Source organism: Petaurus breviceps, unplaced genomic scaffold (assembly GCF_028583685.1).
Source record: "Petaurus breviceps papuanus isolate PSGF00001 unplaced genomic scaffold, PetGlider_PUasm1.0 126, whole genome shotgun sequence".
In the NCBI taxonomy this organism is placed as follows: Eukaryota; Metazoa; Chordata; class Mammalia; order Diprotodontia; family Petauridae; genus Petaurus; species Petaurus breviceps.
In genome coordinates, this window is record NW_027185655.1 from 26,287,403 (window position 1) to 26,315,101 (window position 27,699).

General features: G+C 37.9%; 2 protein-coding genes across 4 annotated transcripts in view; one reads left to right on the top strand and one right to left on the bottom strand.

Moving 5' to 3' along the window:
- The window catches only part of HPGDS (hematopoietic prostaglandin D synthase), a 44,570-nt gene extending 27,499 nt beyond the window's left edge, over window positions 1-17,071 (top strand). The window contains exons 4-6 of one of the 2 annotated variants that reach the window (XM_069094516.1): window positions 796-905; window positions 10,109-10,207; window positions 16,706-17,071. In XM_069094516.1, the coding sequence (XP_068950617.1) occupies window positions 796-905; window positions 10,109-10,207; window positions 16,706-16,870 (374 nt within the window). In that variant the 3' untranslated portion in view covers window positions 16,871-17,071. The remainder of the gene's footprint in view (window positions 1-795; window positions 906-10,108; window positions 10,208-16,705) is intronic. The other variant, XM_069094519.1, reaches the window with a different exon arrangement.
- The window catches only part of SMARCAD1 (SNF2 related chromatin remodeling ATPase with DExD box 1), a 101,001-nt gene continuing 86,169 nt past the window's right edge, over window positions 12,868-27,699 (bottom strand). For both annotated transcript variants that reach the window (XM_069094449.1, XM_069094441.1), the window contains exons 21-24: window positions 25,921-26,039; window positions 24,442-24,624; window positions 19,779-19,888; window positions 12,868-19,096 (exon numbers count right to left, since the gene is read on the bottom strand). In XM_069094449.1, coding sequence (XP_068950550.1) covers window positions 19,035-19,096; window positions 19,779-19,888; window positions 24,442-24,624; window positions 25,921-26,039 — 474 coding nt within the window. In that variant the 3' untranslated portion in view covers window positions 12,868-19,034. The remainder of the gene's footprint in view (window positions 19,097-19,778; window positions 19,889-24,441; window positions 24,625-25,920; window positions 26,040-27,699) is intronic.

The window sequence follows — 27,699 nt, forward strand, 5'->3', positions numbered from 1 at the left end:
TCAGACACTCAGCACCCACCCAGAAATAACTGGCCGTGTAACCTTGATCAAGCTACTTAACCCAAAATTAAAAAAAAAAAAAAAGAGAGAGAAGGGGGATGACTCCCAAGTAATGTGCCAAAGCACTTCTGTGGGGAAAATAAAGGACAAAGACTGAAGATCTTACCTCCAGAGAGCAGCTACTGAGACCAGCACTGAGCATGGGAGGTTTGTATTTCAGCCATGGTCAAATGGTAGCTATTTCTGCTTGAAGTCAAGGGAACTTAACTGTTTTGGTTTGCAAAATGTGCCCCTTTGGCAGCCTGGTGAAACCAACAGAGCCCTTCTCAGAATAATGTATTTGCATGCAGAAAGTAAACTATATAGGCTTGCAAAAGAACCTGAAGGTTAGTAAAAAGATGTACATTTTTTCCTCATCCAAGTTCGCAGACTCCCTGAAATCTATGCAAGGATGTCTAGGTAAAGAATCCCTGTTCTAAAGAAATAGGGACATTTTGTAGACATATTCTGACTACTGATTGATGCTAAATCAGTCTCAATGTAAAAAGCTTTTAGGAATAGCAATGACAGTTTGCTTTTTCTTTTCCCCCAATGAAGAGTACAGAAAATTTTCTTTTAAAGCTCACTCCTTGCCTCCTCCCCCTCCCACACACCTGCAAATTATATCAATACCTAGAATTTAGGCAGAGGCATCATTGAAAAACTTTGTAAATATTCAATGTATACCTTTTGCCAAAAGAATGAATTATAGCAATCGCTTATCTGGAGCTGTAGCAAGCTTTCTCTATTTTGTAGGTCTGGCGGGGAAGACAAAGTTGGAACAATGTCAAGTCGATGCCATCATAGATACACTGGACGACTTCATGTCAAGGTTTCCTTGGGCGGAGAAAAAACAAGAAATCAAAGTAATGTCATGAATTACAAATAAAAATAATTGTTGTGTATAGGGATCATGGTATAGAGGGTAGAAAGCTGGCTTCTGATTCAGGAAAACTTGGGCTCAGATTGGCTGACTAGCCCTTCGTAAGTCACTGGGAATTCTCCACCTTAATCACAGGTCTGAGTACACACCTACCCAAGACACATCAAACCTATACAGGTAAGTATGTATGTACATATGTATGCATATAGCATATATATGTATGTATACAGGTATGTTTTATGATATAAATATATCATATTTATCATATAAATATATATAAATATAACAGATATAAATGAAATTTTAAGGTATTATGTTCATGTACTAGTCTAAGTCACATGTTAAAGTGTGAAAGATAAGCAGCTTATGTTATCAAAATACTTTGATCTGGGGAATCATCTAGACTGCCTAACTCCCTCATTTTGTAGATGAAGAAAATGGGCCCCAGAAAAAGATGCAGTAACCTGCTGGTCACGATGGTAATCTATAGTTCTTTGGGCTCTTGTCATTCCATCACATTGCTTCCCCTTTCCCACCACTCACCCCACTCAAACACTGGCTACTACCCACAAATCCTAGGTGTCCCACGCAGACACCATGCTGTTCCTATCCTCAGTTACATAACAAATGATGCAATAAGATTTATTCAAAAGCCATCAATTCCCAATTATTGTGTCTGTTCCCCATATTTTGGATTCTTCACCAGCATTGAGAGGCATTTACCTGCCCTGCTGATTTGGAATTATGGCCCCAGTCTATTGCATCCAATGTATTTCTCATTTTCTACCTTCTCCCAATTTGGGGGTTGAGATAGGAAAACGGTGCTGTATCACTGGGGATCTGGGCTTCCTATTTCCTTTCAAGTTTTCATTCTGCCCAGGTGGACAGTTCCTACAAAATGTGTCAGGGAGTGACCATGCAAGGCAAACAATTTTTTATCCAGAAAAAACTGGGCCAGGGTTGGCCTTAGGTAGACTCTTTCATGTCTCCTCCTCCTGGGCACCCTTTAGGGGCAATATCCTTCTATTTGCTGACAGATCCCCCCACCAGAATAAGAAAGATTCTGCTACCTGGTGTTCTTTTTCTGAAGGAAGTTCAAAGTGATGTATAAATTCTTTCAGGAGGATATCTGTGTTTTCAGCCTCTTCTTTATAAATGTAGAGTGCCAGTTTTTGTCTCTGTTAGATTTTAGGCAGTGTAGAGCAGAATATTAGTGGGTGGAGAGACTTTGAGGAACTTCTTTTTAGGACTGGAGCTACATCTGCATGGGATTAAGTCAGAAGCAACATGAGAGCGCATTCAGCACCTTTCCTTTTTTTCCCCCCTCCCTTAAATGGACTTCTTTCCCTACACAACAGGTATTGTGAGAATTCATTTTTTGTGAGGCTTCATAAAAGAATTTTAAAAATACTATTAAAACATTCTGAAACCAGTGATTTCCCTTTCAGATTGCACTGTTGATTTCTTTGATCCACCAGGCATTCCTGTCATTCTGCTACATATATTTGTGGAAGCCACAGTTTCTGAAGTTACTTTTATGGAAGACACATAAACTCAACAATGGGCTTTGGGTTTGGCAGTGCTGCTGTCTTATCCCTGCCCTCCAAGATGTAAATAGAAGAGGGAAGTAGTTATAGTCTAGTAAGAGCAAAGGGATCGAATAGGTTCTGGTTAGGAAGTAGGAATTGTACTTGTGATTTCATTAGTATAGGGAAGTATTTGGTAAGGAAACTACAAATGGAGATAGTCACCCTCCCCGAGAGATGAAGAGCATTTAGCTTATGTAACTTGCCTGTGGTCACACAACCAGTATGTGGAACATGATTCCAGGTTTTATTGGTGCTGAGCCTAGCCCTCTCTCTACCCACTATGCCATACTGTCTCTCAAGTAATTATTTTTGTCATTCTCTGATATTCAACTGAATTTCAGTCCTCAGAATATCCTCCTTTTAACTTTGAAATGTTGATTAGTCATTTAACCAACATTCAGAACACATCAGCTCTTCTTTGTCCTTAAACCTTCCAAAGGCATCACTCTGCGAAAGGTAGCCACAGCAAGTGAAGAACAGGGAAATATTCTTACTTGACATGTACAGTCAGTAAGAATTGGAAATTGAAAGGATGCCCATCAATTAGGGAAAGGCTGAACAAATTGTGGTATATTATTGTAGTGGAATACTACTGTGTTATAAGAAATGACAAGTAAGATGAAAACTTGGAAAGACTTCCATGAGCTGATACCAAGTGAAGTAAGCAGAACTGGGAGAACATTGTACAAAGTAACAGCAACATTGTATGTTGAATTGTGAATGACTTAGCTGTTCTCAGCCACACAACGATCCAAGACAATCCCGAAAGGACTCATGGTGAAAAATGCTTTCCACCTCCAGAGAAAGAACTGATGTCTGAATATAAACTAAAGCAATACTATTTTTTCACTTTCTCTCTCTCATTTTGACTTTTCTTCCATAAAATTACTAACATGGAAATGGTTTACATATCAGATTGTTTTCCATCTCAGGGAAGGAGGGATAGAATTCGGAACTCGAAACTTTTTTTTAAAAAAAAGAATGTTAAAAATGACTTTTACATGTAATTGGAGAAAAAAATAAAATAGTAAAGATAAAAATAAAAATTTTTCAAAAAAAGTGCAGCCAGGAGGGAGGGTAATGTGGATTAATAAGATGGAGGGCTACACATTTTTCTCTTATCCTCTTGAACTCTCAAAATTACTCAAAATAAGAAATATGTACAAAAAGCAAGGTAATTCCAACTGTCTCCATAGGCCAAGCCAACAAGAAATTGAATGCATTAACAACCTAATGAGTTAATACCAGAAAAGACTAATTCGAAGACACTCACTTGACATTTCCTCTTCCACCAACCCCCATATTGGGGAATGGTAGACATGTGACCCAAAGACTTGATTCACTCAGCAATTTGCTTGCTTACTACTGTTTTTCTCTGCAAGCACACCCTGTTCCTAATCTCAGCCCATTATTCTGCAGCAACAAATAGGAGAATGTAACTTTCCCCCTCCCTCCCACTTTCAGATGAGGTTAATAAATAGGAACAGAGGAAACTGGAGCATCTGACCAAGGATGTGTGGGGCTGCACCAGGAAGGGAGGAAAGCATACAGCTGGGGCTAGTTCTGTCTCCCCAGAAATCTGAGACTGATGAAAAACAAACTCTCCAGCACTGTGAGACAGTTTTGAGACATACAGCAAAAACCTTGAGCACAAGCAGTTAAATCAGTGGGAAAGTAGAAAGGAAGATGTCCTCTAGAGCATTTTAAAAAGTTCAAACTTTTCTGAATAAATATTTCAAGACAAAGGAAAATAAATCAATACCTCATGAAGCAAGGACACCATGGATCCCGAAAAGTATGGAATCACACCAGGATGTTTCCAAATGGTTCAAGAGAGAAATAAGAATCATGAAAATGGAATTTATGGCCTGCAGAGCAGAAATAGCTAGCAGAATGGAAACACTTGAATCCATAGTGACAAGCCCTAACAAAAAATGAAAATAAGATTATTGATTGGCAATGCAAATACATAGAAGTTATGGGCAGTCTGGTAGAAGAAAGAACCCAAGATCATGAAACAAGCAAAAAACCATATAATCTTGAAGACAAGATGCACAGAGACAACGTAAGGATCATAGATCTCCCGGAACAAAATGACAAGGAAAAAAAAAAACCCCAAACAATAATGCAAGTAATAATACCAGAAAATTGTCTAGAACTTCTGAATACAGAAAACAGTGCCAATCAAAAGAATCCACAAGTCGCCTCTAGAAAAATAAAGAAAAAAGAAAGAAACTCCTATACTACAACATCAAGACATATTGGTTAAATTTAATAATTCAAATAACAACAAATTCTACAAATGAACAAGAAAAAGACCTTCTACCATAAAGGAAAGGAAATTCAAGTAAAACAAGACTATTCTGCATTCACCAGAAACTTCAGAAAGGAATGGAATAATATATTCCAAAGAACAATGGAACTCAAGTTTCCTTGAGAATAGTGCAAAGCGAGACATCTGCAAAAAGATTGATATCTGATAAAAGATATTTGATAAAAGAGAGGCATTTGAAATATTCCTATAGGGGTGGGGTGGGGGAGTGGAACCATTCAGATGCAGGCAGATTATTTTTTCTACAAGCACCCTAGATAACAGAAACCCAGGAAAGGTAAATAAACACAACTGTCATCTAAAGCACAAATAAGGAAATGAAATACACATGCAAAGCAAATACTAGTATATGAAAGAGATGAATTGCAGATGATGGTTAAATGATCCTACTCCTATATCAGGTTGTAATGTTCTTACAGTAATACCTACTTCAGAAGCATGAGCTGCCAGTGAATAATACAAACCAACATTATTGCATTAATTACATTAAAATGGAGATAGAGAAATGTTGGAAAATATTGCTGATAGGTCTTCCTACAAATTTACTAAATATCAATCAACAAGCAATGGTTAAGCACCTACTCTGTACCAGGCACTGTGCTCATAAAGACAGAGCAGAAACAGTCCCTCCCCTCATGGAGCTTTCCATTGAGGTTTTGCATGATTTGGATATTGTCTACTTCTTTTAACACAAACACTAGCCATGTGAACTTGGGCAAGTCACTTCACCCCAATTGCCCTCCAAAAAGCAAAAAAATAAAAACAAAACCAAATAGATACTGTCTACTTCTCTTTCAGCTCTAATTTTCTAGGAAGAGAATTAATAGAAATACTCAGAACCCATTAGTTCTGATTACTGCTGAGAGTGTGGAGAAGAAAAGGAAGGTCTTCACTAACTTTCTAGACTATTCATTTACATTTATTTTCCTCAAGCTCTGTCTTTATCCCCAAGTTTCTGGGGATCTAGACTTATTTCAACCTAGTCTATTGATGATTATATTGCCCATGTCTATTTCAAGTATTAATAGTGTGGAACTCTTGCTCATATGTTAAAAAAAAAAAAGAGAGAGAGAAAGAAAAATCTTTTAATCTGTATTATTTCTTTTTTTTTCTATTATGGGTTACACTGCTGCCACCTTATGGTTCAAAAAAACTTTGCTTTTGAATTTCATCAATATGAAAGAAGTTACAAGTTAATCAACTCACACTTCATTGCCTTCATGTTTTTAAAAGGGTTTATAGAAAAAAGTGCTATATTTGAATAGATTATGAAAACATCTCTCTTATAGTTTTCTGAAACTACCAAATATATATATGAATTTCAGGTATTTGATTCCAGGTGGGCCAATATCTTTTCTAATAAGATTTCATAAACCAAAAAGTGGCTGCAAAATTTCTGTTCTAATTTTTAAAGGAAAAAAAAAGCATAAAACAAAATACCTTCTTAAAGTCAAATGACCCTTCTAACAATTTGGTAGATTGTTAAACTCCCTTACTTCCCTTCTTTGGGACTCAGTGTGCTCTCTAAGTTGAAAAGATTATATGTACAACGGGGCGGCCAGGTAGCACAGAGAGTAAGAGTTGAGAAGTGTTGAGAAGACCTGGAGATCGAATCCTGGGCTCAGACACTTAGCACCCACCCAGAAACACCTGGCCGTGTAACCTTGAGCAAGTTACTTAACCCCAATTGCTGAGAGGCGGCCAGGTGGCTCAGCAAGTAAGACACCGGCTCCAGTGTCGGGATGATCTGGATCAAACCCGGGCTCAGATACTCAGCACCACACCCAGAAATAACTGGCCATGTAACCTTGAGCAAGTTACTTAACCCCAATTGCTTTAAAAAAAAAAAAAAAAGATTATATGTATCTACATACCTTCCAGCTCTAACATCCATCTACTCATCCATCCATTCAATCAATCAATGGGCATTTATCAGGCACCTGCTACATGCCAAGTGCATTGAGGATATGAAAATCAATTAAAATGAATTATTTCCCTTTTCCTGAAGGATGTACACATTCTATGTAAGGAATACCATAATACATATAAAAATATAATATGTATATATATAATACATATAAAGATATTATAATATGCACGCACATATATAACCCATATATATATATACATATAACAGGTATACACAGTGTACAGATGCATATATATGTGTGTATATTGTATATGTACATATACATTACATATATTCATAAATACACATATATCCTACCGCTGAGAGGAATCAGAAAAAGCTTCGTGTAGAAAGTGGAGGTGCTTGAGCTGAGCTTTCGGGAGACCAAGGGATCCTGAGAAGCAGAGGTGAGGCAAGAGTATCTCCTGGGTAAAGGACAGGGGTGGGAAACCTGTGACCACGAGGTCACATGTGGTCTTCTAGGTCCTTGGGTGGAGTCTTTTGACTGAGTCCAAGTTTTATAGAACAAATCATTTTATTAAGGGGATTTGTCCTGTGAAGTTTTGATTCAATCAAAGAGCCACACTTGACGACCTAGAGGGCCACGTGAGGCCTCGAGGTCATAGGTTCCCCACCCCTGGTATAGGGGACAACTTGTGCAAAAATATGGAGATGGGAGATGGAATTTTGCATGTGAGCAATGACAAGACCAGTCTGGCTGGACAGCAGAACAAAATTTTGGCAATGTGATGCTTTTAGACAAATACATGAAATTTCTCCCTCTTTTATCATCTCTCAAAGTAATCGAAGAGAGTACTATTGCAAATTATTTCACTAGGTGACAGTCCTTATCTCATTAACTTTAAAAGTCTGTATCTTAAGAAACTTATAACACCACAAAGTAATATCTGAAGACAAGTTAATATGCAAGGTTCTATGGAAAGTTTGTCAGTTTTTACTTTACTGCTTTACTAAATGCAGTCAATTTAATGGTGAAAAAGTGGATGGATAAGCAAAGATAATGGTCTTGATGATAACAATTTTGAATAGTGAGGCTTAAAATGTATTCAGAAAAAACTCCCTGTCCAGAATCTCAGAATGCCAGGGACAGAGTACACCTTAGAGATGTCTAGTCACCTGTAGCATCAGACTGAGTCTATTCTTAATGTGAACAAAGGGATTTCCTATATCTATTTTTAATGAGAAGTTTGTCATACACAATATAAAAATCAAATCCATTTGGATTTCTAACAGATTTTTGTTAATTGTCTTTTATTGTGTTGAATTTTATTATATTATTATATCATTTTCATATATTTTTATTATTGTTGTCTTTTTTTATCCTTGAGCTCAGGGGCCTGAGGATGGAAGGAACTCCTTCTCCCAGCAATTATCATCTTAAGAGAATAACTTGGCACATTGAGAGGGAGAGGTTGACTTGCTCACACTTAAGAAGTAAGACTTAGGGTGGCTAGGTGGTGCAGTGAATAGAGCACTGGTCCTGGAATCAGGAGGACCTGGGTTCGGATCTGGCCTCAGACACAACACAAAAACTAGCTGTGTGACCTTGGGCAAGTCACAATCCCAATTGCCCTCCAAAAAAAAAAAAGAAGTGAGACTTAACTTTGGTCCTTCTGACTCTTCAGTCATCCCTCTATTCACTATGCCATGGAACCTCATACAGTACTTCATCCAAATCCCACACAGAAATAACACTGTGAAAAATGAGCACAGTAGGATCTAGAAAGTTTCTTGTTCCAAGTTTCAGGCCAGGAACGATTGAGTCACTTCTCAGATTGATTCCCAGGAAAAGAAGGCATCCCAGGTCTTTTTTATTTCTAGATCCTATCAGAGCTGGAACTAGGTATTTCCAACACCTGGGGCAAATCCAGATAGGGGCAGGATGGGGAACATTGCATTGTTGGTTCACATCGATTCATGGTTCAGAAACTAAAAACAATGGTGATAGGTCTTGAGAAGGAATAGGAGTTGGGTGTTTGAAGGCGGCTAGGATTGAGGTAGAGAAAAAAGACAATGTGCCTGATATGAATTTACTGAGCAGGTTAGAGTTACCTAGATGAAAAGAAGTTTGTTCAAGATTTCTAGGTGATGGTGTCAGAGGGTCTGACAGACTCACGTGGAAGAAGGCAGTAGGTGCCGACTCCTCGTTTGGACATAAAGGAACCATTGGTCTTGGAGCAGTTGTCAAGGGATGTGTCAGTGCTTTCTAGAGAAAGCCAGGTTTCAGTGAGCACCAAAAAGATGGGAAGAATATGAGACCATAGATTTGGAGCTGGAAGAGAACTTAGGGTTTATCTAGTTCCATCTTGTCATTTCTCTGATAAGGAGACCCAAGCCCAAGGAGGTGAAGTAATGTACTTATGATCACACACTTAACAACTGATAGTCAGAACTTGAACTAAGGCCTTTTAATGCCAAATCCAGTAGACTCCATAATAGAAGAGGGATCCAGAGGCACAATGCAAACAAAGGGCAGATCACTTTTAGTACCTCGTTAGGAGTCACTGAAGAGGGCTAATACTGAGTTTACTATAGGGGTTGAGGGAGGTAACAGAATGGCAGTAGCCTCCTGTGCTTCCAAAATGGAGTGGGCTCTATACCGAGCTGTGTTTCCAGGTCACCACATCCTCCCCTGGAGGGAAGGAAGCCCAGGAGAGGGACTTTGTGACCATGAGACCTAGTGGTTCAGCAGCCCAAACCCAGAAAGCAGGGAAGGGAGAATTATGGCGGTTCTTGTGGGTGGTGGTGTTTGGGGGTTGGGTAAAAAGTTTATGTCGCATAAGTTAGCATGGGAAAAACTTTGGGTTTTGATTGAGCTACAAGTTCAATATGAGTTGACCGATTGATATGGTAACCTCCCCAAAGTTCCTGGTCTTATTAAGATCTTTGGGTGTAGCCATAGAAATATTGTCTCTCAAAAGAGGGAGATGCTAGTTTATCATAGTCAAACCAAAACTGGGTTTCTGTTTGGGGCTTTATACTGGAACAAGCTCAAAGGCTAAACCAGGTTGTGAGTGGACTGAAAACCAAGCCACATTGCACAAGTTGGCAATGTTTGCTCTGAAGGTGACAAAGGCTTAGAGAATGAGATGTCTACAAGTAGGGCTGTAATGTGGAAGATTTCTGAAGAGCTAGGGTGGAAATAGGCAGAAGTTCCAACTAGTTAGATTTAACAGTGCTATCAAAAGTAGAATGAACTGCACTTTGGGAGATAAGGGACACGTAGAAATCTCTAAAGTCTGAATGACCAATTGTAGGAGTTGAGGTGGATAAAATTTTTGTTCAGTTATAGACTGGCCTAAACCCTAATAATAGATTTTTCTTCCTTGCCCTAGGATCAGATGTTTAATGAACTGCTCACAATTGAGGCTCCTGATTTGCTACAAGATTTAGACCTTTATTTAGGGAAGAAAGACTGGTTTGTTGGCAACTCTGTAAGTAGTTTAATTTAAAATATCAATGTAGTAATGTATTTAAGGTAAATGTTATTAACTATACTATAGTAATAATTATAATAGGCAGCCTGACGTTGGCTAGATTGCTAGACGTGGAGAAGGCAAGCAAAGTTTGAGCACAAATCTCACCTCACATTTACTAGTTTTGGCATCCTGGACAAGCCATTCAACCTCTTTGTGCCTTGGGCAATTCCTCAGGATTTACCAACCAAAAAGTTGGTAGCTCCCACTCAGGGAATTCTCTGTTAAGAAATTACAGATCTTTCAGATGTGTAAGAACAGCTCATATGTTTCTTTATGCTTTGGCAACTCCTATAAGATATATTGGTTAAGCATCATGCCTGTTTTAAAGATGAGGAAACTGAGGCAAAATACTTGCCCAAGGTGACACATATAGTTAAGTAGCCAAGTCATGTTTTGAACCTTAGACTTCTGACTCTGAAATAATGGGTCCCTCTACTGTACTTCTGTGTAACTCTTGTCTCTCGTTGGATGTACATTTCAAATGTGGTCTTCTGGACCAAAATAACAGTAATATTTAACAGTAATGACAGTAATAAATATTTAGATAATGATCTAAGACTTACAAAGCACTTTATTATTACCTATTATTTCATTTCATCTTCACTACAACCCTGTGATCTTAATATCTTCATTTTACAGATAACATTGAGAATGAAAGATGTTAATTTGTTCAGTCACATGGGTATTCCTACCTTCCAATACTGACCATAGAGGTCTCATGTTAGATAAAACAGGAGTGGGTCATGAGAACGCTTCTGTGTGGAAAGGACATTAAAATTAGTTTAGTATTGTTTACTATTAATAATAAAGAACTCAATTTTCTAGTATTTTATTATCTTTACTAAAATTATCTTGAAACTACTTTAAGAAATTTATTATTTTTTTTTGCTTTTTGGAGGGGGGAAGGTAAGGCAATTGGGGTTAGGTGACTTGCCCAAGGTCACACAGCTAGTTTTGTTAACTGTCTGAGGCCAGATTTGAACTCAGGCCCTCCTGACTCCAGGGCCAGTGCTCTCTTTACTTTGCCACCCAGCTGCCCCCTCAGAAAGTCTTTAGAAGCTGAGCTTAGAAATCAATATACTTTTATCAGTGACATAGAAGTCATTTTACTCTGCTGGACAATGTCTACAAGTAAACATTAAACATATGAGAACAGTAGATGACTAACTTGTCCTTGGATTGTTCCCCTTTAAACTCTACCAAAAAAAGGATTGGTGATAAAAACTAAGGGACCACATACACTCAAAATGTTGATAGCAAAGGATTTGAATCAAAGTAATACCCATTAATTGGACAATAGTTAAATAAATTGTGGTCCACAAATATAATGGAACATTACCATTCTGAAAGAAGCAATGACTACAATAAATACTGTGAGTCATGGGAAGATTTATATGAACTGATATAAAATGAAGTAAACAGAATCAGGAAAATTATATACACAAGGACTGTAATGATGAAAATAGAAAGGACATCAATGAACACATCAAAACTTAATGTTGTAAAATTACAATATTCAAACTTGGCCCCTCAAAAAAGATATATGTCCAATCCTTTAAAGCTGGAAGATTATGAAGTGGTTATGGGGACTTAAAATGTACCCTGATATTGCATGTATGTCAATACAGCTTTCATTTCTGGAGGCCAGAGTCTCTTGACATATACAGCCTTGGTTTTCTTGGTATTTTTACACTGAGATAACAAGATACTTGTAATTATCTTCTTCATCCAATAGTCCAATTAACTTCTGGATTTCAGCTTGAACAGTCTTTCCTCGACATAGAGAATTTCATATTTATCAAATCCAAATGACATTTTCATATAATTAATTGGTAGTTTGATATAGAGGCAGAGAGGTGGCATAGTGCATAGAAGACTGGAATTAGGGTCAGAAAGGCCTGAATTCAAATCAGCTTCAGTTATTGGCTACATATCTTAACTCTGAGCAAGTCATTTAAACTTCGTCAGCTTATTCCTTCATCTGTAAAATGGGGATACTACACACAAGGTTTTGCTAGGATCAAGTGAAATAATATTTCAAGTGCTCTGAAAATCTTAAAGTGCTTTGTAAATATAATTATTACTACTGTAGAGATTCCACAAGAAGCTTTTCGTGGTGACATTCTAATAACATCATCTACATCAAGCAATAAGATATTTTGTTTTAATTCCATTTCAAATTTGGAAGCCATACTCAGTTCTATTTAAAAGAGATAATGGAGTTTAAGGGTCAGAAGAATAATACTGAACCTTAAATTATCTGTCATAATGTCATTCTAAAAGTATTTTTGTTGGTGTCATGTTTTGAAGAAACAACAATTTTCCACGTGGACCTCAAATACTTGAGTTCCCTTTGTATTTGGGCCTATTTTATGTTTACACACATAAGTCATGAATGTGGAACAATCAGTCTTTACAATAATCAACAAAGAAAGGATAAATATTATGATACTCTAAGGCTTTCCCAGTAATTATTGAATTGACCTGGGAACTTTTGGGCATGTTTTTCTTAGTCAATATATTTCTTTCCAGTATTTATAATCTTTAAATCAAACAAACAAAAAACTAAGCTGAGAATGTTTCATATAAAGTCATAAACACATAACTGGCCTATATTTTGAGAAGTCAAGTCAACAAGCATTTATTAAATGCCTAGTAACTGCCAGGCACTGTGCTACGCAATGGGAATACAAAGAAAGCCAAAAAATGAAAAAACCAAAACCCAGTCCCTGCTCTCAAAGAGCTCACAGTCTAGTGGGGGAAAGAGACAAAATACAAAAAAAAAAAAATATGTACAAACAAGATATATACAGGTCTCTGGTGTTGTCTTTTGGAAGCAGATACGTAATGCTTGCTGTTCAAAAAAAGGTAGGATCAGGCTTACACCTGAAGAGAAGCTAGTCAAGTGCTTTGCTAGTAATTCTTATGCCGATATAAAATGGCGAAGACTCGAGTGAAATCAGAAGGCCTTCCACGATCACCATCCTCATAAACCCAACCCAAAATATGTCAGTAAAAGAAGCATCAAACCAATGGCCAAGGCATGCAGATCTGTTCATAGAAACATGGGTGTTTATGCTAGCAGTTCCAGAACAGTACATTGCCACTAGGAATTACAGATGGACTTGTTAGTCACTTTACATGACGCCAGGAAATAGCAGAAACTGCAACCCATCGCTTCGGGATGCAAAAATTTAGCTCCTACTGAAATACATAGGAAGACAGGACCTGGCAGCTAGAATTATACATCATCTCGTTAATTGTCATAAACGAATGGAAGACAAACCCTCATATTACAAACATAGGCCGTAAAGCATCTGAGAATTCAAAAAATAAACTACTGGACCCAGACCACTTTAACAGACAGAACTTTTGCTCACAATTGCTTGAACATAACATCAATTCATAAAAATTTAAGAACGTTTTTAATAGCTGTCACCATACAAAATGCCCATAACCTCCAAGTTACATGGAATGAAAAACTTTTAAAAAAGAGACCCAGTGGAAGAAAACATAGTCATGTAGGGAAGGATGAGGTACATATCCCCGTTTTCCTATTTTTTTGTTGTTGTTTTTATTCTGAACTTAACAAACATAAAAAAGCAACTTCCATATATACAGAATACAAAGAGCAGGTTTTACATGAAAACGGAATCTCTAATGTACAGCTTATTTTTCTTTCAAAGAATCTAAGTTCAATATATGACTTTGGAATTTTTCCAAAGATGTTTTCGGTAAGTCTATGTAAGATGAGCTTAAATCCCAATACTTTTATTCAGTTACAATAAAGATATTTTACCTACCCATGCAAGTCTGCAGAACGTTAAATATTAAAAGAATAATAGCAGGGTAGAGACTTGGACCAGGACTAAATCTTCAATGAAAAAGATAGAAATGAGATTAATAGTCTTAACGGTTGTCAGAGGCTCAACATGGTATAGTGAAAAGTTGCCTCTGAAACATAATCGCTATGGGGGCCTGGGCAAGTCACTTCTCCTTGGCAACTTCTGAGGAGAGGTGCCAATCTTCACTGCTAGACAAAGTTCCTCAACATGAGTTTCTTCAGTTTCCTCACTGATTAAATAACAGGTGTAGTCCTTCCCCTATCCCCACCCCCCCAAAAAAGTATGCCCAAGGAAAAAGACTAATTAATGGCTTTAAGCTCAAATCCTGAAGTCAAATTGAACCAATGGACAAAGGTGAGAAGATACATAAGCACAAAGCTATATGTCAAGAGACTTACTGGCATTATAAAGTCAAAGGGAAGGGAATAAGTATTTATATAGCGCCTACTATGTGCCAGGAACATATATGACTTCACAAATATTTGATCCTCACAACAACCCTGGGAGGTAGGTGCTGTTATCCCCATTTTACAGTTGAGGAAACTGAGGCAATCAGAGGTTAAGTGACTTGCCTAGGGTCACATAGCTATTAAGTGTCTGAGGCCAGATTTGAACTCAGATTTTCCTGACTCCAGGCCCCGCACTCTAGCCACTGCACCACCTAGCTGCCTAAAAAGCTCAATGGGAAGAACACGTTTAGAAATATTAAAACCTACACAATACTTTACCTAATATACACTTTTGGAACAGTAAGACAGATGACAACAGATTTAGGAAGTACCCAAATAAAAATACATACACTATTAATGAAAATACAGGCTCTGAATTGATAGATGTTTTCAGAACACAAGATAAACAGATTAAAAACATACAGAAATTCTTTTGGGATAATGAATAGAAATCACTTAACAAACCAATAGTAAAGGCTGATTAGATGTATATGCCACTGGATTTATCAAATATAACCAAACGCTTTGGGTTGAGCCTATGAAACAAGCCCTTTTCGTGGGTAAAACTGACATGAGTACAACCAACAATAATCATATACATCTGTGTACTGAAATAAAGGGTTTATGATAATACAAGACCAAGTCATTCCCACCAGTTACAGAAAGGTTATCCTTGAGGAGATAAGATTTATTGATCAATGCAGATTATGTAAGGAAGCAGTAGAAACCATTATTTAACACCTACTAAATACCTAGACAGACACACCCAAGTGGCTAATACACCAGAAACTTTCATAAACAGAAGTGAAATCCTCACACTAAGAATACGTACCTGATGATATTGAGAACTCAACAAATAAAACTACTATAATGGACCAGTTACAGAACCGTTGCCCACAACTGCCTGAACATTAATAGCAAATTAAGAACATTATCAATGTGTAAGTACATTTCAGAATATACTTAACCCAAACCACATGGGTTCAGACCCCCTTCATTTCATCTACTACTAGAGTTGTCCTGAAAATCTTTTCGTTCAGGCTGCAAAAAAGGATCTAACATCACAATATGGCACAATGTGAGAGCTGCTGATGCCGGGAGCCAGGACCACTGAATCCCAAGGCAGCCAGGCCTAGAGCCAGCACTAGAAAAGTAAAGGCTCATGGCTAGTTACTTTTGGCCAGATGACCCTGGTGTCTGCTGTTTTTTCTCCTCTTCAGCAAGTCTCTCTGTTCACATCATTCCCTCTACCTATTTCCATCACATTTCTCCCTTAACCCTGTCCTTTCATAACCCCTAGTAGCTCCTGTTCCCTCTTCGGTCATAGGAATTCATAAGATTTTAGGACTGGAAAGGACCTTATAGGGTCAACTCTTATCTTACAGATGAACACCCTGAAAGATGAGGCCACTTAGCTCTATGTAGATTCCTTCCCACTCTGCTCCCTCTATTCTGCTCCTCTCAGCACCCTTGGAACAAGAATGCCTTCACTGAGGAATTTATAAAACCTATAGAGAAATAGCTAAAGGTTCTCTAAGAACCTCACCGTCAACTTCTATACGGTTAAGAAGCCGATATAACAGAGCAAGTTCAAGAAACGAGAGTAACTAGTGAGATGCAGGGAAAGGGGTTGGTTGGTGGAAAGAACACTGGATTTTCTGGTTTGGGCTCTTTTAGGCTTGGAGTCTTGGGTAAGTCACTTCCCTTGGAACCTTGGTTCCCTCACCCGTACAATAGGGGGAACAGACTGGTTCCAATGGTTTGTCTCAGCTCTAGATCCTATGATCCAAAGGTCTCATTATATGTATTGACTCTATGATCCTAAGGGTTCTCCTAGAGATTATATAGAACCTATAATGAATGAAAGGAAAAGGATTTCATTTCTGTACATATATCTTCATTTGTTTCAGAGTACACTTGATAGACAGAATGATAAGTAATGTTCACTCCCACTCTGAAGTTCTCTTCTCCTCAAACTATTGGCTTTCCTTGGAATTTTCTCCCTGAACTTTGGGGAGGAATTATTTGGTTTTCATTCAGATTCAAGGTGAAGATGAATGATTCCACATTTAAATTTAAGTCCTTTGAATACAATTCAGTTAAATTAATAGTTTATCCACAAATGAAAACCTTAAGCATAATTTTCCTTCTTTAATTAGGTGACCTGGGCTGATTTCTACTGGGACATTTGCAGTACCACACTTTTGGTCCTTAAACATGACTTGTTGGACAAGCATCCTAAACTGGTAGCCTTACGAAAAAAAGTTCAAAGCATTCCTGTGATTGCTGAGTGGATAAAACAGAGGCCAGAAACCAGAATGTAGACCAGCAATTGGTCTGGGGTTATTCTTTTTCCCCTGGCCTGAACCATGTAAAGTCATTCTTGCTTATGCTATATTAAGCCTTCTAAAAAATAACTGTAAATGTAACATTTTCCCATTACATTTTTGCTGCTGTTAGTGGAAATTTTTTATATAAATGCCATATACTATATAAAATAAAATCAAAAAGTATTTTGCTTCCAATATTTTCTCTATGGTGTAATGGACAGAGCACTGGACAAAAAGCCAAAGCCACCTGGGCTCAAAACCTTTATCTGACACTAGATATGTATCCCTGGGCAAATAATTTCACCTCTCTGTGCCTCAGTTTTCTCATCTGTAAAACAAAAGAACTTCACTCAATGACTTCTAAGGTCCCTTCCAGACCAAAAGCTATTATCCTAAATAACTTTACTCCATTTAGAACTGAGACACCACACTAGGACATTTTAAATTGATGATCTCCCCTTCCATTCCTCCTTAAGCCCAAATGTACATCAAGTATGACTGGCTAGACCTACTGAGCTCTAACAAAACATGCAATATGAGTGGAACCATTATCACATGGGGGCCAACAACATTTTAAATGTTAAAAAGAAGTTCTCACAGTTGAAAAAGTTGAGAGTCATTGCTTTACATTGCTAAACAGTCTAAACAACCAACCAAACCAAAATATGATCCAAATTCCCATAATGTAACTCACTACTGTGCGCCTATTACAAACCTAGCTCAAAAATTCTGAGGGGCTTCAGTTGATTTCAAATTCATTTCAGCATACATAGCAAGTTATTACTTTGTCTCTTTGTTTTCATTTGTAAATGTACAATCCCTTGCAAAATATTAACATCCTATAGGTTTTAACGCTTTCCATTTATAAATAAGAGTTTATTTATAATAATATTTACAGAATAGAAACAAAAACACATGAAGCTCACAAGTTACACAAAGAAATAGATGTACAATAAAAACAGCAATTTTGACTGACAATAGGCAAAACTTCATAAAGACTTCATAGAGAGATGGTATCTATCCAAAAGCCAACTTTAGTTCTTCCAACTCTTTGCTGTGTCACCCACAATGAACTGGAGTTCTAACTCTTCACGAGTTACTACCTGGAAACTGGTGAATTCCATATCTTGCTAGTGTCACGGAGGTTATGATGTATTTACCCATCACACGGCCTCCACTCAGGACTTAGACTTAATTCCTGCGGAGGACCTAATGCTGCCTCAGTCTATATTCACACTCAATTTGCTCCAAAGCAAAAAGTGAATTTGTTCTGCCAGCCTAGAAGAATCCCATCAACGCTCTGTTGATGCGTGGAGATGCGGCAGGTATAAATAATGATCCGGACAGCAAAAGAAAGATGCAACGAGAGCATCAGGGCACGAGTGCCAGGAGAAGCAAATCAAACACGGCATGCACACGGCTAGCCAGGGGGATGTGCGCAACTAGTGCAACGCTATGGAGAGGAGCGAAAACAAGTAATCCATAGGGAGAATCCATCTACCGAGGAGCCAAGCCCAGAGCAGGATTATTTTCATCACTATCCCTAGAGAAACAAAACAGTCCCATGGCAGACTAGGGAGGCGGGGGGGACGTTGGTAAGAGATCACCACCTTGACGTTCTGGTCAGAGTTCTCGATGACAATGGTGAGCATCTGCTTCAAACAGTAATAAAACTAAAGCTACATAATCTAGCTTTATTTGACTAAGTAAATACAAAAACAGTACTTCAAATGAGTTAAGACAGGCAAAACAAAACATAAGCATTGTCAAATAAGGCACATGTAAAAATCTACACACATTATCCAGTGAAAGACAGTATTATATATATTTGGAGGTAGAAATAATTACAAAAATACTGACATATCTAAAGCATTAGCAGATCTGTTACAAACAATCACCAACTAATCCCCATTTGGAAAACTGCTTTGTAAAATATGATTATTCAACATCTTAAGGACTACGTTTCTGTGGCAATTATATATTTCAGGTTTGAGCATTTGGAGAATTCCTTTAGTGGCAAAAATCTTTCATACCATGAGAAATACAATGTGGATATTATAAAAAGTTATAAATGTTCATAAATCCCATGGTCTTCAGTAATGTAAATGTCCTTGGGCGCACCAAGTTGGTATTTTCTCCTCAATTAGAAATCCTTATTTTAGAGACCTAATGAAGTCTTTAGTAATGTAGCTATATCTGCAGGTACATTTCCTTCATCACCTGCAAAGGAAGAGAAATGTGAATGTTCAAAGGTAAAACATGTTATCACTGCGCAATGAAAAATAACCTAACTCGGAAAAGGCCTCTCTACGACACCATATTGGTCCTTGAAAAGTGTGATGAGTCAGGTTACAGCTGCTCGACTTCGACAAGGAAAGACAAAAGAGAGTAAGAGCTGAATGCTAAGTTACGCTGAGGTTTTTCTCCCTTTCAATTGAAAGAGACACATACACACCGGCACACGTGTGCACACATGTACTATGTGACCGTGAGCAAGTCATTTCATCTGTCTCAGCCTTACTTTCCTAGTGTGCAAATGAGGATAATAATGATATCTATCTCACAATAGTGTTGTGAGGATCCAATAAGGTGTTTTTGAAAACCTTAAAGTGCTAAATAAATAACAGACATTACCTTTAATTACATATTATAAACTATATTAAGATATACAATAAACAGCATTAAGCTTTTACAAAATTCTTATCACTAAACTATGTTTCAAACTTTTTATATACAATGTTCACTTACAGTTTCCAATTTATAACTCAAAAAAGTCTATAAAGTACAAAATTCACTAAAGTAGAACATGGTACATTTCTGTAATTATTATTGCTAGTTTATTTATCTAAGGTGCTAACCGTATGCAGCAAACAATTTTTCATGAAGCATACTAATAACTTACCTTCATCTACCGTGGTCATATCTTGTTCTAGTTTCAATTTCTGTTGATTGATTTTGAGCATGGACTCTTCTATTGTCCCTTGACTTATTAACTTTATGACTTGTACTTCTCTAAAATCAGAAGGGGCAGAAGGACAGTAGATTTTTATTATCAACATTTAAAGCTGTTGTCACTCAGCATGTTATTATAAAGTCATTTTAGAGCACTTATAACAGTCATGTTAAAATCTCATGACCGATCTAGGTACAGAATTCAGATATTCCTAGGACACTTAGGTTCTAGTTCTGTCTTGGCCAGTAACTCCCTCCTAGGCAGTCACATGCCAAATCCTGTTCACTGGTCCTTAGTTTTCTATCTCTAAAATGGAGGGGAAAGGGAAAGGACTGAATGATATTGAAAGTCTCTTCTAAATCTTGAATTAAGATGAAATCGTGAAAAAAATTGGGTCTTTTTGTTTCTAAAAACAATTCAAAAAATGTTTTAAAATAGTTGGCAAATTTTATTAAAATTAATGAAAAGTTCAAGGGGAAAATGAGATGAACTGATGCAGAGTAAAACAAGCAGAATCAGAAGAACAAGTTACATGATGATGACAAGAACTTAAAACAACTGTGAAGGCCTTTAGGACTCATTTCTTGACAGAGATACAATATACAAGAAGAAATAGGGGGGCGGAGCCAAGATGGCGGAGTAGAAGCACGACCTTCCCACAGCTCCGGCTTCCACCTTCCCCAATCCATGTAAAAAGGGGACTCTAAACAAACTTTGGAGCTGCAGAACCCACAAAATGACACAGAGAAGCTAATTTCCCGCTGAGGACAACCCGGCAGGCTGGCAGGAATCGGGGCAATGCTCTCGGAGCCGAGCCCAGCCCCACTCGGAGGCTTTATCCCCAGGGCAGGCCTGACCAGCCACCGGCCAGAGGAACTCCAGATCAGCAGCAGCTGTGGCCGTTTCCAGATTTATTAACACATAGATGCGAAGGACAACGTGAGAGGTCAGTGCAGTCTGGACTTTGGGAGCAGTAAGTGGGAGTGCGCGGCTTTTACCCCTGGGGCAAGAGGCCACTGAGACGCCAGAGTGTAGGAGGACCAAGCACCAGTCTGAGGGGTAATTGCTCTTGCTTTAACCATCTTGTATCTGGATTGCAGTCTAGGGTGGAGGTCCTGGGGTGTGTGTCCAGCTTGCCAGTGCGTGTGGAGACCTCAGATAGGGTACCCATCTAATACCTCCGGCAGCTGAGAAAACCCCAGCATTTGGGACAAAAGCTCCCCTGTCTGGTGGCAGAGTCCTACTGTGGCAAAAAGCCCAGGGGTCAAGTGACTGAGGGGCAACATGACCAGGCAAAGGAAACAAAGCAGACATAAGATTCCAACATTACACTCCTATTTTGGGGACAAAAAGGAGCAAAGCATGGAACAGGAGGAAAACAGTGAAGTCAGAACTCCTGCACCAAAAAGCTTCAAAGGAAAATACAAGCTGGTTACAGGCCATAGAGGACCTTAAGAAGCAGATAAGAGAGAGAAATGAGAACAATGCAAGAAAATAATGAAATGAGAGTCAACAGCCTGACTGAGGAAAATCATACCTTAAAAAATAGACTGACTCAAATGGCAAAAGAGGCTCAAAAAGGCAACGAGGAGAAGAATGCCTTAAAAAGTCAAATTTGCCAGATAGAAAAAGAATCTCAAAAGCTCACTGAGGAGAATCATTGCTTCAGAATTAGATTGGAGCAAATGGAAGCTAATGACTTTATGAGAAATCAAGATGCTGTTAAACAGATCCAAACAAATGAAAGAATAGAAGGCAATATGAAATATCTCATGGGAAAAACCACTGACCTGGAAAATAGATCCAGGAGAGATAATTTAAAAATTAATGGACTACCTGAAAGCCATGATCAAAGTAAGAACCTAGAAATCATCCTCCAGGAAGTTCTCAAAGAAAACTGTCCTGATGTTTTAGTACCAGAGGGCAAAATAGAGGTTGAAAGAATCCACCGATCACCTCCTGAAAAAGATCCCAAAAAGAAAACTCCTAGGAATATTATAGCCAGGTTCTGGAATTCCCAGATTAAGGAGAGAATATTACAAGCAGCCAGAAAGAAACAATTTGAATATTGTGGAAACACAATCAGGATAACAGAGGATCTGGCAGCTTCTACATTGAGGGACCGAAGTGCTTGGAATATGATATTCTGGAGGGCAAAGGAGCTGGGATTAAAACCAAGAGTCACCTACCCAGCAAAACTAAGTATCATGTTTCAGGGGGAAATATGGTCATTCAGTGGAATAGAGGACTTTCAAGCATTCTTACTGAAAAAAACTAGAGTTGAATAGAAAATTTGACATTCAGATGCAAGAAGCATGAGAAGCATGAGAAGGTAAACAGGGAAAAGAAATCATAAGGAACTTATCAAAGTTGAACTATTAATATTCCTACATGGAAAAACAATAATTGTAACTTATGAAACTTTTCTCAGTAGTTCAATGGAACAGAAATATATATAAGTCTATATATGAGGGTATGTGGGCATATGAATACATATGTGAATGTGTGTATATATGTGTATGGGTATACATAGATAGGGGGCACAGGACCAATTTAATAGGAAGGGATGATACTTAAAAGGTGAAATTAAGAGGTGAGAGAGGAATATAATGAGAGGAGATGGGGAGAGACAGAATGGGGTAAACTATCTCATACAAAAGAGGCAAGGGAAAATGGTTACAATGGAGGAGAAGAATAGGAAGGCAAAAGGGAATGGGTCAACCTTATTCTTTTTTTTTTTTAATTAAGCAATCAGGGTTAAGTAACTTGCTCAAGGTTACACGGCCAGGTGTTTCTGGGTAGGTGCTAAGTGTCTGAGCCCGGGATTCGATCTCCAGGTCTATCTCAACACTGGAACCAGTGCTCTTACTCGCTGTGCTACCTGGCCACCCCGGTCAACCTTATTCTCATTGAATTTGAGGAGGGAATGAAATACACACTAAATAGGGTATCTCACCCTCCAGGAGAGTAGGGGGGAAAGGGGATGAGAGGGGGGATGATGCAAGGGAGGGCAGGCTGGGGGGGGAGGGAAGTTGGAAGCACCCACTTTTGAAAAGGGATGGGACCAAAGTAGAGAATGGAACAAGTGGGAGGTGGGATAGGAGGGAGGGAAATATAGTCAGTCTTTTAGAATATATCTACTATGTTATTGTTTGCATTAGCCACACATGTACAACCTATCCTGAACTGCTTATCTTCCCTGTAAGGGTGGGTGACAAGGGAAGAAGGCAATGAATCTGGAGATCCACTGGAAAAGTCAAAAGGGGTATGGGAGAAATATGGGAGAGAGCAGATTGGAGGAGGGGATATCCTGTAGGACTGCTATTTTGGGGGGGATGGGTGGGGGAAAAACGGGGAGAAAATTTGTAACTCAAAATCTGGCGGGAATGAATGATGTAAATCAGAAGTTAATAAAGCATTTAAAAAAAAAGGAGTAGAAGATGAGGAAAACGTCTTCAGATGTGGCCAATAGATTTGTTTATGTGGCTTGGTGGGGGGAGGGCAAAAGGAGTCACAAGTTAGTGGGAAATGATGGATGGGGGAAAAAGCAGGAAGAAAAACCATCACTGAAACTTTAAAAAATACAAAGCAAACAACAAGCTCAAAAGGGTACATAAACCAGGCATTTTTTGTTATTACTATGTTAAATTTAATAAATGCTTTAAAAAAAAATGCCCATATCAGAAGTTCATGGCTTCACATATGGTTATTTCTCTCTCACCACTTATTGGGGAGATCCAGGCCTTTTTGCTTTTATTTCCTCAATTCTCTACTAATAAATTAGCCCCTGAAAAATGGGACAAGGGCCAAAAGAGAAAATAGAATAAATGCAGGGTGGGATAGGATGGAGGGAAATATAATTAATCTTTCACAATATGACTACTATGTAAATGTTTTGCCTAACTACACATGAACAACCTATATTGAATTGCTTGTCTTCCCAGTTGGGGTGGGTGAGGAGCAAAGAAGGAAGAGAATCTGGAACTCAAAGTTTTAAAAACAAATGTTAAAAAAGTGTTGTTACAAGCAACTGGAAATAAGATACACAGACAATGGGGTATAGAAATCCATCTTGAAAAAAAAATTTAAAAATCCATTTTGCCTAAACTATTTTGTGCAAGTACAAAAATATTTAAAGCCTATCTCTTTGTCAGAGCAAAGTGCTGGAAACTTAAGGGGATACCTATCATTGGGGAATGGGTGAACAAATCATGGTTTTTTAATGTAACAGAATATGATGTTGTAAGAAATAATAAAATAAGATGGTTTCAGAGGAACCTGTGATTTGTATAAAAAGATGAAGAGTGAAATAAATAAAATAACATTGTAAACAAAGACTCAAGAACTCTAATCAATATAATAATTAACTATGATTCCAAATGACCTGTGCAATAAATAGCATGCTACCCACCTCTTGACAGAAGTAACAGACTCAGCACACAGAAACAGAACGTAAATTTTCTGACACTGTTAAGTGTGGGAATTTGTTTTGCTTGAGTATACATGTTGTTAAAATAATATTTTATTTTTTTCAATTTGGAGGTGGAAGATTGCTGAAGCAGGGGAGGGGAGAGCAGGGCAGAGCACAGAAAGGAAAATTCATTATACTTACTTAGTCTGACCTACTCTATGGCATCTATCTTCAGCTTGTTTGTCATTGTATGGATTACAGTCAATATCGTGAAGTATGACAACATTTGCAGAGGTCAGATTTATCCCAAGTCCACCAGCTTTTGTTGACAGCAGAAATATAAAGATGTCCATGTCTGTATTGAACTGGTCAATCAGGTGAATCCTAAAAATTAAATCACGAAGTTAAGATGTAAAAGATTTAAATACTGTTGAACTGGAAAAATCTATGTAAAACGCTGAAAAATGATGAAAAATTCTGAAATGTTTATAATGGTAAAAATGAAAAAAATATTTTTGCGTATAACAGATTAGTACATCATACTAACGAAGCCAAAGATAGGGACTTATTAGTGATGTGAGCCACATGCGGTAAACTACCTACTTCAAAAGGTTTCGTATCACTTGAAACAAAGAGGAGGGTAAATAGCTGAGTGTGTGTAAGTAAACTCAATCCAGCTCTGCCCAAAAACACAACTCAAGGCACACACATTAATGTCTTTTTAATAGTTTAAGCTCTGTGGCTATTACATAATACTTGTGTAAGTTCTGATACTAACTCTACATAACAAAGAATGTATTCTAGCAGTCAAAAACTTTTCATGCTGCAATCTCCCTGAGCTACACTTCCTATCTCCTTCAATCACCCTTTATCCAAACTCCATCTTTGTGAGGTTAAAGTGGCCAGCCAGTTCAACCATCTGGAAATACTGTCATGACATTTAACAAAGAGTTGATCAAACATTTTGTCCTCCGTGATGATAGAGTCCAAGACACTCTCCATTCTCTAAACAGGATACTGCTAGTGGATAATATAATCATAATCACAGGGGCTTGAGCCCGAGGCAGAGCTAAAAGCCATTTGTTAGTATTCTCTGGTTGGGTCTAATATCTGTTTCTTGGGTGCTATTCCAAGGTTTGCAACGTTAGGAAGTTTCACTAAGTTCCAGTTCAGATTTTAGCCCTGAAGTAATATTATTCCACAGGACTTAAGAAATAGGGCGGCTAGGTGGTGCAGTGAATAGGAGGACCTGAGTTCAAATCTCTCCTCAGACACTTGACATACTTATTAGTCATGTGACCTTGGGCAAGTCACTTAACCCCAATTGCCCTGTCCTCCCCCCTCAAAAAAAAAAAAAAAGAAATAATAGCATCCTCAATACAGCAACTGTTCATTAATGTGGTACTAGTAGGCTGCCAAGGACAAATGATACTCTGAAAAGATTTAATAATTAGGAAAATGACTCCTCAACTTAGGGGAAAATAATCTTTTTCCAAAAAGCATCTAAATGACATGAGTAAAGTTTTAAAATTAATAGCACAAAGACAAGAAATATGAAATATTGTTTTATAGTTACAATTTTTAAAAGACTATAAACAACAAAATGCATAATAAATGTTCAAAACACACTAGAAGATATGTTGTCAAAGAAAAAAATTTATAATTCTACAAAATACCAACCTTTCTGAAATTTGAGTCTTCCCATCCAATCTAAGATATCTATGCTGATGGTGTTTTAGAAGAACCTCTAAGATGTCCAGCATCATTGTAAACTGGCTAAATAATACAACCCTGTCACCCTATGAAGAGAGAGCAGACACAAATTAATAAATCATAATTATAATTCTTATTATCATGTAAAGATTTGCAGTATCTGGAGTTTTACTGCAACGCAGTTTTATAGCCCATAGCTTTTATTTCTAAGGAATCTAAACACTAAGCCTATTGAAACTTTTCCTTCTCCTTCGTGGTAAAGAAAGTGAGACTACATAAGGACCCATCTCAATTCAACAAACATTAATTGATAATACAAATCCTAGGTGCTAGGGATTAAAAAAAAAAGAAGTTTGCCATCAAGGAATTTATATTTTCCAGGTACAAGGTGAGTAGATATGGGTAGGAGGGGCTACAGGGATTTAACATGTACACAAATAAATAGCAAACAAAATAATTTGAAGAGGAATAGGATACTAAAAGGAGAGAGGAGGAAAGAATCAGGGAAGTTTTCATGCAGAAAGTAACAACTGAGTTTGAAGAATAAAAAAGGACAGAAAAGTATAGAGGGTTATGTTATGCAAATAAACCGAGGCAGAAGATGATGCTACCAAGGTCTGTGAACAGTTAGTAGTCCAGTTAGGATGAAATGTAGAATTTGTACAGGCAGGACATTAAGCTTAATTAGAGCCAGACTGGGCCTTAAATAATAGGCAGTTGGACTGCCTTGGAGGCAATAGCAGAGAACCACTGAAGGTTTTTTGAGTGACATACTTATCTGTACTGTGGGAAGATCATTTTGACAGAAGAGGAGAAAGATTAAAAGCAGGAAGCTCAATTGTGGAGTTATCAGGCACCTGAAGAGATGAGGAAAGAACTATACTATAGGTAGCTATATGGATGGGAAAGAAGAGGCTAAAACCAAGGTAGGTTATTAAAGTAGAATCCAGAAAACGGCTCTCAATTAAATGTAGGGGACTGAAAGAGCTGTAAAAGTCCAGGATGACTGGGAGGCTACAAACCTGGGTGACAGAAAAGCCAGAGGCGACATCCAAAGAAAGAGTCAAGGCTGGGACACAGAGAACCAAGAATCATGGTCTGGAGAAGCTGAATTTGAGATGCTCGTAGGACATTCAGATGGGTACACTCAGCAAGGAGTGTAGTTCCAAATGAAAATTAAGATATGTGGGAGTCATATATCAGGAATGACTGAACCCAAAGAAGCTGATTAAATAAATCACCAATAAATCAACTCTCTAGACATAGGACACCCCAGGGCAGAGCTTTGGGGGATGCCCATCGTGGGGGGTGTGGTGTGTGTGTGTGTGTCAAAATTGATGATCTAGCCAAGGATCTGACATGTAGGAGAACCAAGAAAGAAGTATCATGAAAGCCAAAGAAGGCAAGAGTTTCCTGAAGAAGATGGCTGAAAAGTCAAAATCAACAAAGAAAGCAAGACAGATGCTGAGAAAAGGCCACCATCAAGCAAAGTTGCAAGCAATAAAATAAACCCACATAAATCATCAGCATTTCTATATATTAACAATGAAATGCAACAAAGAAGAGAGAAATTCCATTAAAAATAACAAAAGATAATATAAAATGCTTGGCAGTCTTCCTATATGACTATATGGAATAAAATACAGACAGATCTATTTTGGACAGATCTGTATTGGATATGGAGAAATAGTAAATACTTACAGGTAAGGCAAACCAATATAATAAAAAAGACAATACTACTGTGTT